At 34.9% G+C, this 13,422-nt stretch overlaps 1 protein-coding gene across 2 annotated transcripts; it reads left to right on the top strand.

Moving 5' to 3' along the window:
- The first annotated feature begins 2,804 nt into the window (after positions 1-2,804).
- LOC128246774 (uncharacterized) lies at positions 2,805-13,155 on the top strand. 2 transcript variants are annotated; one of them, XM_052965209.1, is made up of 4 exons: positions 2,805-3,043; positions 8,930-9,044; positions 9,522-9,682; positions 11,355-13,155. In XM_052965209.1, the coding sequence occupies exons 1-4, from the start codon at positions 2,980-2,982 to the stop codon at positions 11,699-11,701; spliced, it is 687 nt and encodes a 228-aa protein (XP_052821169.1). In that variant the 5' UTR covers positions 2,805-2,979; the 3' UTR covers positions 11,702-13,155. The 2 variants fall into 2 exon arrangements, with proteins under 2 accessions (XP_052821169.1, XP_052821170.1); XM_052965210.1 differs by lacking the exon at positions 2,805-3,043 and adding an exon at positions 7,187-7,332.
- Positions 13,156-13,422: the final 267 nt, after the last annotated feature.

Raw genomic sequence — 13,422 nt, 5'->3', positions numbered from 1 at the left:
AATTTATACTAGTCTAGCTAATATATAGGGAATTTTTCAAGCTTTTTTTAAAAATAACTCTACATGAGAAATCCCAGTAAGCCTTATGAGGTTTAAGGAATTCCATGTTAAACTTTGAATTTTGTCATAATAAAAATCCCGTGCGGGGGAGGCCGATGAGGTAGTGTTTTAATATATTCTGTCTGGTTAGACGTCGGTGATAAGTACTTTAAGAATGTGTGGTATTGAAAATATGATAATATGTTGTAATTAATACCTTACTCTATAAAATTTAAAGCTGACTCAAATTGTGGAATGTAGGATAATGCATCTTGTTTAGTAATTATTCGGCCTTGGTGCTGGGCGCGTTTTAAACAGGATAATGACTTTATTTAAAGCTATCGGGCCAGTCTCTGTATTTACCATCGTTAGTTACCCTGTCCGTATCAGGGCGATTGCCATAACAGTTGCCAATGAAGATATATTGAGAACTGTGTACTTTTCGCTGTCTTGAAGCAGTATGGCTCTGTTAAAAGCTAAAGGGCTTTCTGTATTTACGATCGCTTTTTACTGACCGTACCAGGGCTGTTGCCATAACAGTTCCCAATGAAGACAAATTGATAACTGTGTGATGTTTGCTGTCTTGAAGCAGTATGGCTCTTGTTTGATGTATTATTTATGGAATGAACTGCGGGGTATGAACGCAATTGTGCTGGTCAAAGTGTGTGGAGTCCGAACAAGATCAATAGTTTTCATGTATATTGTTATGCGATGAATCGCGATCCGAACATATCCGAAGATGTTGCGTTCATCGATTGATAAAAGCAATTGCCGAAAGGCAGTTCATTTAACGAATGGAAGTTGAGGTGTAAATATGTATATGTGTGGTCTTTATCCGTGTACCTTTAAACATGATATTAGTAAGACGGAATACTTCCGTGATTGTCCCTGTATCTGTTATTGTATCATTATATCACGAGAGGTGATTCTCTGACGTTATGGTTTACTAGAAGAAGTTTCAAGTAGAATATATCCTTTAAGATTGAAAATGTGTAGGACTGTTGTTTCTTTATCCATTATATTGAATGTATTCTCCATATAGAGTCATTAAAATAGAAAACAGCCTTAATATGTTAAAATAATCAATATAAGGAAAACTCTGTTTTCAATTTAGGACATCACCAAATCATTAGCATAGTGAATGTGGTCGATACATAAACACACCGCGACCAATATATATATATATATATATGTCTATACGTATACAATGTACTATTACAAATGAGCACAAAAACACAAGTTTGTGTCAATAAACTATCTGAACCTCTGAATAACCCGTCACAGTATATCTACAATGAGAAATTAGGATTTAATTTCCCTTCCACACATATAATTGTTTGCTCTTATGTCAAAGCTATTAGATACTGCATACTTTGATGCCGTGTACATGCCTTGCTATAACAATGTTTATATGTTTATGCAATTAACGGAGTTGAGATGAGTTGCATAATCAGGAGGTTGTGTTAGATTTTAGACTACTGGTATTGTACATGTAGTTTCTACTAATTTTTTGACATTATTTGCAACGAAGTCTTATTTAAATAATAACATATGAAAAGGACCGATATATTTTAAGCACTTCATAAACTACACTTATCGGCGTAGTATTTAATTATTTTTTTCACTTGCTTATTTTAAGACTATTAAATTACTCCGGTACAGAAACTGGGCATATGAACCAGTTAACGTTTTGTTTACTCGCGCTAAAATTGATATACGTGATAAATTAAGACATTTTGAATTATACTTTATCATAATTTGTATCGATGTGTTGATAAATTAATATACAAACACTATGTTTAAAGTGAATTCCACTTTCTGTTGTCAAGCACCAAATATCCACACGTAAGACCCATATATATAAAAATAAATCATACTTCATGTATTAAAGGTAAAAAAAGCAAAAACAAAAGTTTTATTTTTTTCAAATGGGTAAATCTAATTTACTGTTCATTTACCCATACATATCGAAATGATTTTAATAATATCGATGATGTGTGTCTTAACCCTGTATTGATTGTAACAATACTGCCAGTGCGTTTAATAACTAATGACTAATGTAACCGAGTCAATGCTTAACTCCTACGCATCATAAGCCATTTTTTTTATTAATATTCGATCAGTGCTTTTATAGTGTGATATATTGTCTTTGTTAAAAAATACTGTATTCGTAACTAAAAAATCAATTCTATACCCTTTAAAAGTATAATATAGTGTCTTTGTAATCAAGTTGTGCATAAAAATCCCTGTGTTTTGATATGCATAGAATAGTACAAAACGACTTGCTTCACTGGCGTTGAGATGAAGAATATCTTGGCGTGCTCACCGACGTTAGACGCTTACACTTACGCGGACTTTGATGGGCGGTTAATTTTCCGGCACTCGATTTAAGTGCTGAAATCTTTTGAGCATCCACTGACTATGGTGATTATTCGACTTTAAAATGCCAAACCATTTCTGGCACTATTGATAGGTGTTTTTTGGTCATTAATTACCGTTCAGAGCATCTGGCCCTTTATGTAAAATGATAGCCTTATTTAACTCGCCTTTACAAATTCTGCCTTGAACAACATGCTTTATTCTTTCTGCGGTCATTCATTTGTTATTTCACTCACCAGTTGCCAGATGTCGATAAACAACGTATGAATAGTCGCACAGCTGTTTCTTAACAAATATAGGCTTTTATAGTTTAAACATTGTATATTGTACAACGATTGTGAAGAAAGTTATGATAGCTTATACTTAGTCACTCTCGTTGGCACGATGTTGCGCGAGAGTGTGGTCTTGTGTTGTGGGAGAAACCGGAGTACCCGGAGAAAACGCACTAGTCCGGCTTGGTGACCACTAGCCAAACTCACATGCGTCCAGACCGGGAATCGAACCCTTGACGAGAAACAAGTGCACTAACACTGCGCTAACCGAACAACAGGTTATATTGCAATGGTTAACGGTGCATTACAATGGATTTACTCTTTCAAAATCCTATACACTCGGTTAAAGGAAGGTAAGCAGCCGGGCATCAGTTGATCAATAATTGGAAAACAAATGTTAGCCAACGATTTTCATATCCAATGAATTCACTGTAACGCATTCACACTAATTGCTTTGCTGAATTGCCAGTTTTGAGTTTAGTCTGCCAATAATAGTCTGTAGGTTTCACAGTCACTCTGAATGAGAAAAGTGTAATGAAAGGAAATAAGACAAGGATGATATGAACAATACAAATGCCAACTAGTTTCTGATAAGATATCGAGCGTACTAACACAATGTCAGAAGCAGTGTGTAAAGGCTTCATTTGGTATCATCAGAAGCATTGCGAAGCGCTACCTTTTACCATCAGAAGCAATACATAAACGCGACGTTGTGTTCCGTCTGGAATAATGCTTGACTTTACATTGATTATAACAAGACGCAATTCGTAAAGTCTACATTGTATATCGTCTGACGCGAAGCGTAAGCGTTACATCGTGTATCGTCACAGACAATGCATACATGCTAAATTGTGTATCGTTAGGATCAGTGCATAGTGCTCCATAGTTATATATCAGAAGCATTTGGTACATTGTGTACGGTCAGAGGCAATGCGTAAACACTTCATTGTGAAAGATCAGAAACGATGCGTTAACAGCACATTGTGTATCGTGTGAGGCAATGCGTAAACACTTCATTGTGAAAGATCAGAAACGATGCATTAACAGCACATTGTGTATAATTTGAGGCAATGCGTGAACACTTCATTGTGAAACATTAGAAACGATGCGTTAACAGCACATTGTGTATCGTGTGAGGCAATGCGTAAAAACTTCATTGTGAAACATCAGAAACGATGCGTTAACAACACATTGTGTATAATTTGAGGCAATGCGTGAACACTTCATTGTGAAACATCAGAAACGATGCGTTAACAACACATTGTGTATAGTTTGAGGCAATGCGTGAACACTTCATTGTGAAACATCAGAAACGATGCGTTAACAACACATTGTGTATCGTGTGAGGCAATGCCTGAACACTATTGTGAAACATCAGAAACGATGCGTTAACAACACATTGTGCTTTGTTTGAGGCAATGCGTGAACACTTCATTGTGAAACATCAGAAACGATGCGTTAACAGCACATTGTGTATAATTTGAGGCAATGCGTGAACACTTCATTGTGAAACTTCTGAAGCGATGCGTTAACAACACATTGTGTTTTGTTTGAGGCAATGCGTGAACGCTTCATTGTGAAACATCAGAAACAATGCGTTAACAACACATTCTACGTCTATACAGTAAATTACACTTTATTTATGAAATTGCTGAATATTGTAATCCAGCAGTTTTCCTTCAGTTAAGGAATTATTGCTGTGAGTACGATGTATATTAGTTGTTTAAAGTGGATTGTATGCTTGGTTTACTTTGTTTATCTTTCAAAATTAACTTCCGCTCAGTTTCACACTTTGAAAATAAAACGTTGATGATAAACATAGAGCAGTATTTATATTTGCAATAGTTCTGAATATAACAAAGAAACGAAACATTTCCATTGAAAATGCATGGAATTAAAAGTATTCTGGTCGGTTTTATGACCTTCAGCATGATTGGTTTCTCAGGTTTGTTTATGATTTCATGATTGTTTAACCCTGTTTTACTTTCAAGTTAAACGTTATTTATTATGTTTAGCTTTACGTTTTTACAATCAGATGATCCAGACATACAAAATATATATCTTTCAGTCCCAAAGCTATATAAAAACCTTTTTATTAATCATTTCTTAAAGTTAACATTGTTAAGTTTAAGGAATCAAAATGTATCATTGTTATCTTTATATTTCTTCCTTGTTTCATATTTTCTGAAAACGGTGTATTAAGGTCGTTATTTGATATGTTGAATCACTTGTTGTTTATTTACTGTAACCTTTAAGTATCACCATTGTGTAAAAAGCATGATCTAACAGGTAATACCCTAGACAATTAAAGGTTTCAGCCTGGTTCAATTTGAATCTAAAGCATAGGAACAAAGTACAAAAGAAAAATAAAACGATATAAAGACATCGTACACAAGTAAAAAAAATCGGGCAAAAGTACGCAAGCTTTAAATACAAAGTTATAAAATATACACGGCATAATAACATAGAGACATTGTACACAGACACATAGTTGAAAAGTACACATGACATTAATACATAAGTACACAATGCACAAACACATAGGGTCAAAATACACAAGGCATAACACATAGGGACAAAGTACACACTGCACAAACACATAGGAACAGAATACAAAAGGAATAACGTACAAAGGGACAAAGTACACATGGAAAAACACATATGGACAAAATACACAAGGCATAACAAATAGGGACAAAGTAAACAAGACACAACATATAAAGGCAAAGTATACAAAGCACAATAGATAGGGACAAAATACACATACACAACACATAGAAACAACGTACACAAGGCGCAACACATAGGGTCAAAGTACATATGGAACAAATCCATAAGGACGGAATAAACAAGACATTAACACAAACTACACAAAACATTACCACATAGAGGCAAAGTACATAAGGCGTAACACATAGGGACAAAGTACACAATACATTAACGTACAGGGACAAAGTACCCAAGACACAAATACATAGGGACAAAGTACACATGACGCAAATACATAGGGACAAAGTACACATGGCACAAATACATAGGGACAAAGTACACATGGCACAAATACATAGGGACAAAGTATCCAAGACATAAATACATAGGGACAAAGTACACAAGACACAAATACATAGGGACAAAGTACACACGACGTAAATACATATTGACAAAGTACACAAAGCACAAATACATAGGGACAAACTACACAATGTACACTAACATAGGAACATAATACACAATGACCAAATACAAAGGGACAAAGTACACTAGGATCAAAGACAAAAGGACATAGAACATAAGGCAAAACACACAAAGTACATAAGACACAAATACATAGGAACAATGTTCACAAGGCACAAATACATAGGATCAAAGTACAAAAGACACAAATACATAGGAACAATGTTCACAAGGCACAAATTCATAGGAACAATGTTCACAAGGCACAAATACATAGGAACAATGTTCACAAGGCACAAATACATAGGAACAATGTTCACAAGGCACAAATACATAGGATCAAAGTACATAAGACACAAATACATAGGAACAATGTACGCAAGGAACAAGGACAAGGGGACAAAAAACACAAGGAACAATTACATAGAGACAAAGTACACAAGGCACAAGATATAAGGACAATTTCCGCAAGGCATTACATATAGGGACAAAGTACACAAGACACAGACACATAGGGACAAAGTACACACGACGCAAATACATAGGTACAAAGTACACATGGCACAACACATAGGAATATGATTGTGATGTTCATATGCAAGTAATGAAAATTCATATGCATACATATTTGGTAAAGTGTATGAATGTATGTGCACATAATTTTGTATGTGTATGTATGTGTGTATGTATGTTTGTATGGGTGTATGCATGTATGTATGTGTGTATGTTTGTGTGTGTGTGTGTGTGTGTTTATATGCGTGTGTGCGTGCATTGGTGTGTGCGTGAGTGCGTGCGTGCGTAAGTTCATGTATGTATGTGTGTGTGTGTGTGTGTGTGTGTGGGGGTGCGTGCGTGTGTGCGTGTGTGTTTCTTTAACATATTTAATGGAAACAGTTCCCAATACACACAATAACATTCCTGATGACAATTCGTGAAAACATATATTGAGTGAAATTTAATTATAAAATAAATATAGAATTGAAAATACCAAATTTTGTTTTTAACCCCTAGAGCACACGCTTTATTTGTTACATAGCAATATATCAAACATATGTTTGTAATATTTGCAAAATCTAAAATAGTTTGTATATTTCACTCTAAGGTCAAGGTCACACTTAGTGTTTATTCACTATCTTAAATGGCATACTTTTGTAATCGACAACAAGATATTTTTAAAAAGTAATTGGCGATAAAAAGCAAACAGCAGTTAGCAAACAGAATGTCCCGTACGTCTTTCCATATATATCATACTTAGTTCGACTCTACCTTATTTACAAACGTACTCTACTCATTAATTGTTCAGTATTTGTCCCTTTGTATTTGTGCCATGTGTTCACAATTCTTTGTTGAGCAGATGAGATAAGTTGAGTTGTGTGAATAACAGATTCATAAATAACTCGATTAGAAATGCATGGAGTTAAAATGTTTCTTTTATGTTTAATGGCCGTGAGTATGATTGATTTTTCAGGTATGTTTAACGTTTCTATGATTTGTTAAACTTTATTAATATTTTAAGATAACAAATATTTGGTTCTGTTTAGTTTAACAGATTTGCAAACAACGTTTAAACCATGTTTTTGCTTTTTGATAGCACGGGGTATATCGCCTTTTGTTCATGTTTAAGATAAGCAAACAGTTTATCGAGCATACGATTGCTCACTGTAGTGGAAGGACTATTGACTATTGTATACATGTATGCATACAACTTCATTTGTAGTTTAAAGCTGCACTTTCAAAGATATAACATTTTTACAACTTTTTTTGTCTTTAAAAGAGCAAATGTTAGCATAAATTTCTACAAACCAATGATCGTAGATTTTAATATGTCCGTTCGAAAGTTAATGCTTTATGGCTTAAACCGTTACTAACGGGTTGAGAAATATGCATAAACCATTATTTTTTGAACTTAAATATAAAAATCTGCGATCTAATTCTTTGTCAGCAGTCTTATATGATTGATTTCCATGAATTTTTGCAAATATTGTTTCGTTCCAAGACAAAAAATAACAAAAAAGGTTGTCAAAATGTTCAATCTGTGAGAGTGCAGCTTTAAGTAATGTATTCACTGTCAAATGGTTAAAAGTGTAAACTTTCGATTGCTGTAATACGTGGCAATAAAGCATCGCTATTTAGGATTTGATTTCTTTTCTAAAGTTGTAAGCGGGTAGTAAATGGATACATTTTAGACAAATGTTAGGTTCGAAAGCCATGACAAAGTGAACCCCTGTTTGTTTGTTTGTTTTGCTGACCGTTCCATGGCGTTGACTCAAGAGGTTGCGGTAGAATATGTATTAATGTGTGTGTCTTTTGTGTTGTTAGTACATTGTGTGTTTCTTGTTTAGTGTCTTCCACAGTACAAAAGTGGACTTTAAGGACGAAAACACGAAATCATCAAAAAGCCAAATTCTTTATCTTTTGAAAATACAATTGTTAACTAGCACGATATATGTGAAGGTATTTTGAAATCCAAGCAATTAATAAACACTTTTTTTATCTGATTTTGGCACAAACTATATATGTGGGGTTTTTTTCTACGAAAACTTGTAACAAATTAAGAATTGTTTTTCCTACCAAACTACTCATTTTGCGTTTTGTTGATTGATTCAATTGGAAGACAGATATTTGCCCTTAATATTGTGAATATAAAATGAATTCGAGTCACCATTTGGCACTATTCTTTTGAATAAATTTCTCATTTTAAACCAATAGGTAGTCACAAAATATTGTGATGACAAAAAAACTGTCATAAAGACTTTTCGTAAATTTGAAATACAATTTCAAAAAATAACGAATATAAAGTTTATGTGTAAAATGGTCTTACCCCATAAACAACAAAACATATTGGAAATCATGTTTATTTTTCTCTCGAGCTAAGGTGTATCAAAACAAAATGTAAAACAAATCATTAATATTTGCCTTTTTCACACACTTTTGCACTATGGAATTCCTTAAACATTTTTGAAAGAACATCATGATACAATGTTTGTCAGTTATTCAGTCAGATTGCTATGCGTTTAAGTTAACATAAAAGCGACACTGAATTCTTCATAATTATATAATTACAGGAAGCCTAGCGCCTGATTATATTTGTTCTGATGTGTGGGAAATCGAAGATGCTTTTCAGAGGTCAGGCTGCGAGCCCATCGGATACATCAGAACGATTACAAACGACTCATGCACGTAAGTTGACGTCTTTCAACAAATATTATTAATCAAGGTGTCCGGTTAGCACACTGGTTAGTGCTATCGCTTCTCACCGAGGCGGCCCGGGCTAGATTCTTGGCCTGGGTCATCATTCCGGACAAGTGGGTTTCCTCCGGTTCCCCCACAACACAAGAACACACTCCCTCACACCATCGTGCTTACGCCTGAGACTAAGTTTAAGTAACCAATCTTTTCTTACAATCGTTGTTAAATATATACTGTTAAAACTAATCTCAGTCAATCCTTCAATCATTTCTTAGGAACTTTAAAGTTATCAAATGACTTACCACAGAGGTTAAGGATAGACTTACAAATATATTTTGGAATGTTGCATGTTGTGTATTCCGTAGTGGAATATGTTGTTAAAATTTAGTTATATACTTACAACTCTATTACCTTACCCAATGTTTTAAATACAGAATAATGGCATTGTACGATTTTCGTATTTTCCAGAACCGTAAACGAGTTGCTGCATTGCATTGCTGAATCCATTTATGGCTACAGAGAGCGAGAACATAGAGAGGCTTGTGTTCTGCACATGCGCACTGCCATCCAGGACAGACACATAGACTCTATGTTTCCAGCATGGCCTTTTAAATGGAAATTCTGTAGCAGTAAGCTTCTTATTGTCAGGGTGCCATTTCCTTATAAATGTTAATGTTATCTTTCAAGTCAATAGTCGTTTACAAATATACACATGTATTTTGGATTGTTCGATAACTGTTTTTATGCCCCCGAAGGTGGGCATATTAAAATCGCACCGTCCGTCCGTCCGTGTGCCCGGCTCAATAACTCGTGTCCGGGCTGTAACTTTCCCTTGTATAAACAGATTTTTAAATAACTTGCCACATGTGTTCCACATACCTAGACGAGGTGTCGCGTGCAAGACCCGTGTCCCTACCTCTTAGGTCAAGGCCACACTTAGTGTTTATTCACAATGGAGTGCTGCATATAAGGACATAGAGTATAGGTTGTCGTGTCCTGGCTTTAACTTTCCCTTGTATGGACAGATTTTAAAATAACTTGCCACATGTGTTCCACATACAAATACAACGTGTCGCGTGCAAGACCCGTGTCCCTACCTCTAAGGTCAAGGTCACACTTAGGTGTTTATTCATAATGAAGTGCTGCATATAAGGACATAGATTAGAAGTTGTCGTTTCCGGGCTGTAATTTTCCCTTGTATGGACTAATTTTAAAATAACATGCCACATGTGTTCGACATACCAAGACGACAATGGAATGCTGAATATAAGGACATAGGAGTGTAGGTTGTCAAGTATGGGTAGTATAAATTATTCAGAGGCAATTTAAAATAACTTGCTATATGTATTTGACACGTAAAGGCAAGATCAACTTTTTATGTACTGACCTTGTTCATAGGTCAATGTCACATTCGGGGGCATTCGTCACATACTGTGACAGCTCTTGTTTATTATATATTTTGGGAAAATGGGGCTGTAAAGTAGTTGCTTTTGTTTCATTGCGTCCCGTTCTATTTCGTCCCATACATGTAAATATAGTGGCGTATTTTGCGCAATAAACAGTAAACATCAACTAATGAAGCTTCAAAGGAATGATGGGCAGCATGAGTTTTTTGCACCTTCCATAGCGTCCCGTGCTGTTTCGTCCATATATATTTTGGCGTATATTACATTAAACATTCACTTATGAAGCTTCAAAGGTATGATTGGCAGCATGATAAATTTTGCACCTACGATTTCTGTCATATTCTACTTGGTCTACCAAAAGTAATGGCCTTCGACCTGGTTTATATTGGCCTGAACAATTTTGTGGCTCATTAAACATAAACATTATGGCACATACACTCATAAAACTTCATCAGTATGTTGCTTTACATAAGATATTTTGCATCTGTCCTTTCTGTCACAGTTAACTCGGACGTAAAAGAGTTTTGGCATTTGACTTAGTAAAATATATCTGAAATATGTTTTGTCGCAAGTAGAACCAAATATATTTTTTGTTAAATTTCCTTTGCGCTAAAACAAGTTATGGCCCTTAACTTCGTAATAGATGGTATAATGAAGCATGCAGCACTAACTTATTTCATATACACTCGGGTACTCATAACGATTTTAGTAGCTATTTATCTTTACCTACAATGCATAGTTTAATTCTTCCTCAAGAGCATTATTTACGGAAGACGATCAACGACAAAAACATATTGTTGTTGTAATTGTTCGTGGCGCACGTAATTGTCTTGAAACGTTCCAACATCAGCTTAATTAATTAATATTACAATGGATTTATTTTAAAATATTTCAGGGGTATGGTGTGAAATCGGACACGAGTACACTGATGCTCAATTCAGTTGTATTTTCTGGTGCCTTGGGGGTCCTGCAGCTATAGGATTTACAGGAGTTCTAGCTCTTATAGGCCTTGTTACATTTGGTCTGCCAGCTTTGGGTTTTGGAGCTGCGGGAATAATGGCCAATTTCAATGCCGCCCCCCTCATGGGCTTGTGGGGCGTTGCAGTGCCTGTAGGCGGCATCATCGCCACCCTACAGTCTATTGCAGTGTTAGGAATCGGGTACAAGGCAATTTTGGCCACGTTGTTCTCAGCAGCTGCTATCTCAAGAGCTGCGATGGATTGCAATTGCTGCGAAAAGTAATCAATAAATATAAAGAACTAATGCAGTATACTGGCGTTAGAAAATAAATGTTAACTCAGAAATACGGATTTAAATTATTACATGTACATTGGATATAAGTTTATCAATAAGTGATCAACTCAAGAGCAATCTTGAAATAGGTTTCAGTTTCTTGTAGAAAGAAGAGGCTTTAATATGATGCCATAAAACTGCAATAGGATAACCTGCGAACTCCGCGAAAGGACGCGCACACCTTATCACTCTGTTTGGATAGCGACATTTGAAACGGACACCAATCGCTACTATCAAGATAACGATGCCACCCACAGCAAAGTGCGATACAATTTAAAAAGACTCAATCAGGATTTGTGACTAGTAAAACTTCACGCTTAGCTATTCCAAATTTGAGTGTAAAAATAAAGACAGTGCATGAAACTCAACAGAAAAGGATGGTATTTATGTTCTGAAAATTCCATGCAAAATTTAAATACTCTAAGGAGCAAATCGGTTCTTGCATTTATTTACACCCCTTTTATATGACGAGGGCAAATTTGTATCTTTAGGAAAATTACCCAATGGCAAGGGGCAAATATTTGCATTAAACGCAAATACCTATTTGGGGGAAATTACCCTCGATATATTTCTATTTTATCCATCCATGTATACTCACAATAACAAGGCATAACTAACTCGTAGATATGTATAAAAGGACGCATCAAGAGCATGTTTAGGAACTCGACCTAGTTTGTACATATCAACCCCTTACATATTGTACTAAACCAATGATTAGAGTTTTGAAATTCTGAATCATGCCAAAAAGACACTGTTCGGTGAAGTTGTGAAGTCCAAATACTTTTTTAAAAATTCTTTTTGATGACAGGCATACTATACAGCTTTAACTCTGGCTGTATAACTTTATATCAAACAGCCAGAGCATGCGGAACTTGTTATAACTCAAGTTCAAAACTATGTTTGAATTGAAATTAAAGAACTTCTCGTTTGAACACTGATGTATACACGTTGTAAGATATTTCATATTTAAATTGCATTGTTACAAGCAGTTAAATCTTTAAAATTGATGATCTGAAAACAGTGCGCTAAAATTTAAAGTTTCACAAGGTAACGCGATATGTTAATTAGGAAGTAGCATTGACATGACAAATAGATTAATTGTTTGGTTTACAAAGCGCGTATAGAGTGCGTTCAATTACGAACTATATTAGGAAAATCATATCCAATTAAGTTCTTTACGTGCTCTACCCTCAAAGAAAATTTGAACAAAAGTACTCAATGTTTTGAACTCTTATTTTGTCAAAACTCAAGTTTATAATTATTCAAATATTTAACTAGCAATACTTGTGCACAAATATTGAATTACATCGATAGCTAACGAATTCAAATCTATCACCAATTACAAACTTGACAATAACTTGTATGTATGTCGCTTAATCTCAAATATTGGAAAATGCAATAGAACTCAACGGCTAGTTATAATAAATTGTATCATATTTACTAAAATGTGTGCTAATCAATAAAAGGCATCCTAGAGTAATAAATGAAAAAGTATTTCGAAACAAAACAATATCAAGCGAATATATACATTGAACTTAACTTAAGTATTTCTATATATGTACCTCCGTCGAGTGGTGTCCGTTTTGTTTGATTGATTTCGTATTAGGTGACCAATGAACTAAACGTCCAGGTTGTTTCTGAATTTATAATTGTTTAGTGTTCATGGTCAT

The sequence above is a fragment of the Mya arenaria genome, chromosome 9, assembly GCF_026914265.1.
Source record: "Mya arenaria isolate MELC-2E11 chromosome 9, ASM2691426v1".
Taxonomy (NCBI): Eukaryota; Metazoa; Mollusca; class Bivalvia; order Myida; family Myidae; genus Mya; species Mya arenaria.
Note: the sequence above shows the minus strand (reverse complement) of the source record. Positions and strands in the feature narration are given on the sequence as shown.

Coding starts and splice junctions, on each gene's coding strand:
- LOC128246774 (XM_052965209.1), top strand. CDS start 2,980: ATGGTTAACGGTGCATTACAATGGATTTACTCTTTCAAAATCCTATAC. Junction 9,045..9,521: donor ATTACAAACGACTCATGCAC/GTAAGTTGACGT, acceptor CGTATTTTCCAG/AACCGTAAACGAGTTGCTGC. Junction 9,683..11,354: donor TAAATGGAAATTCTGTAGCA/GTAAGCTTCTTA, acceptor AAAATATTTCAG/GGGTATGGTGTGAAATCGGA.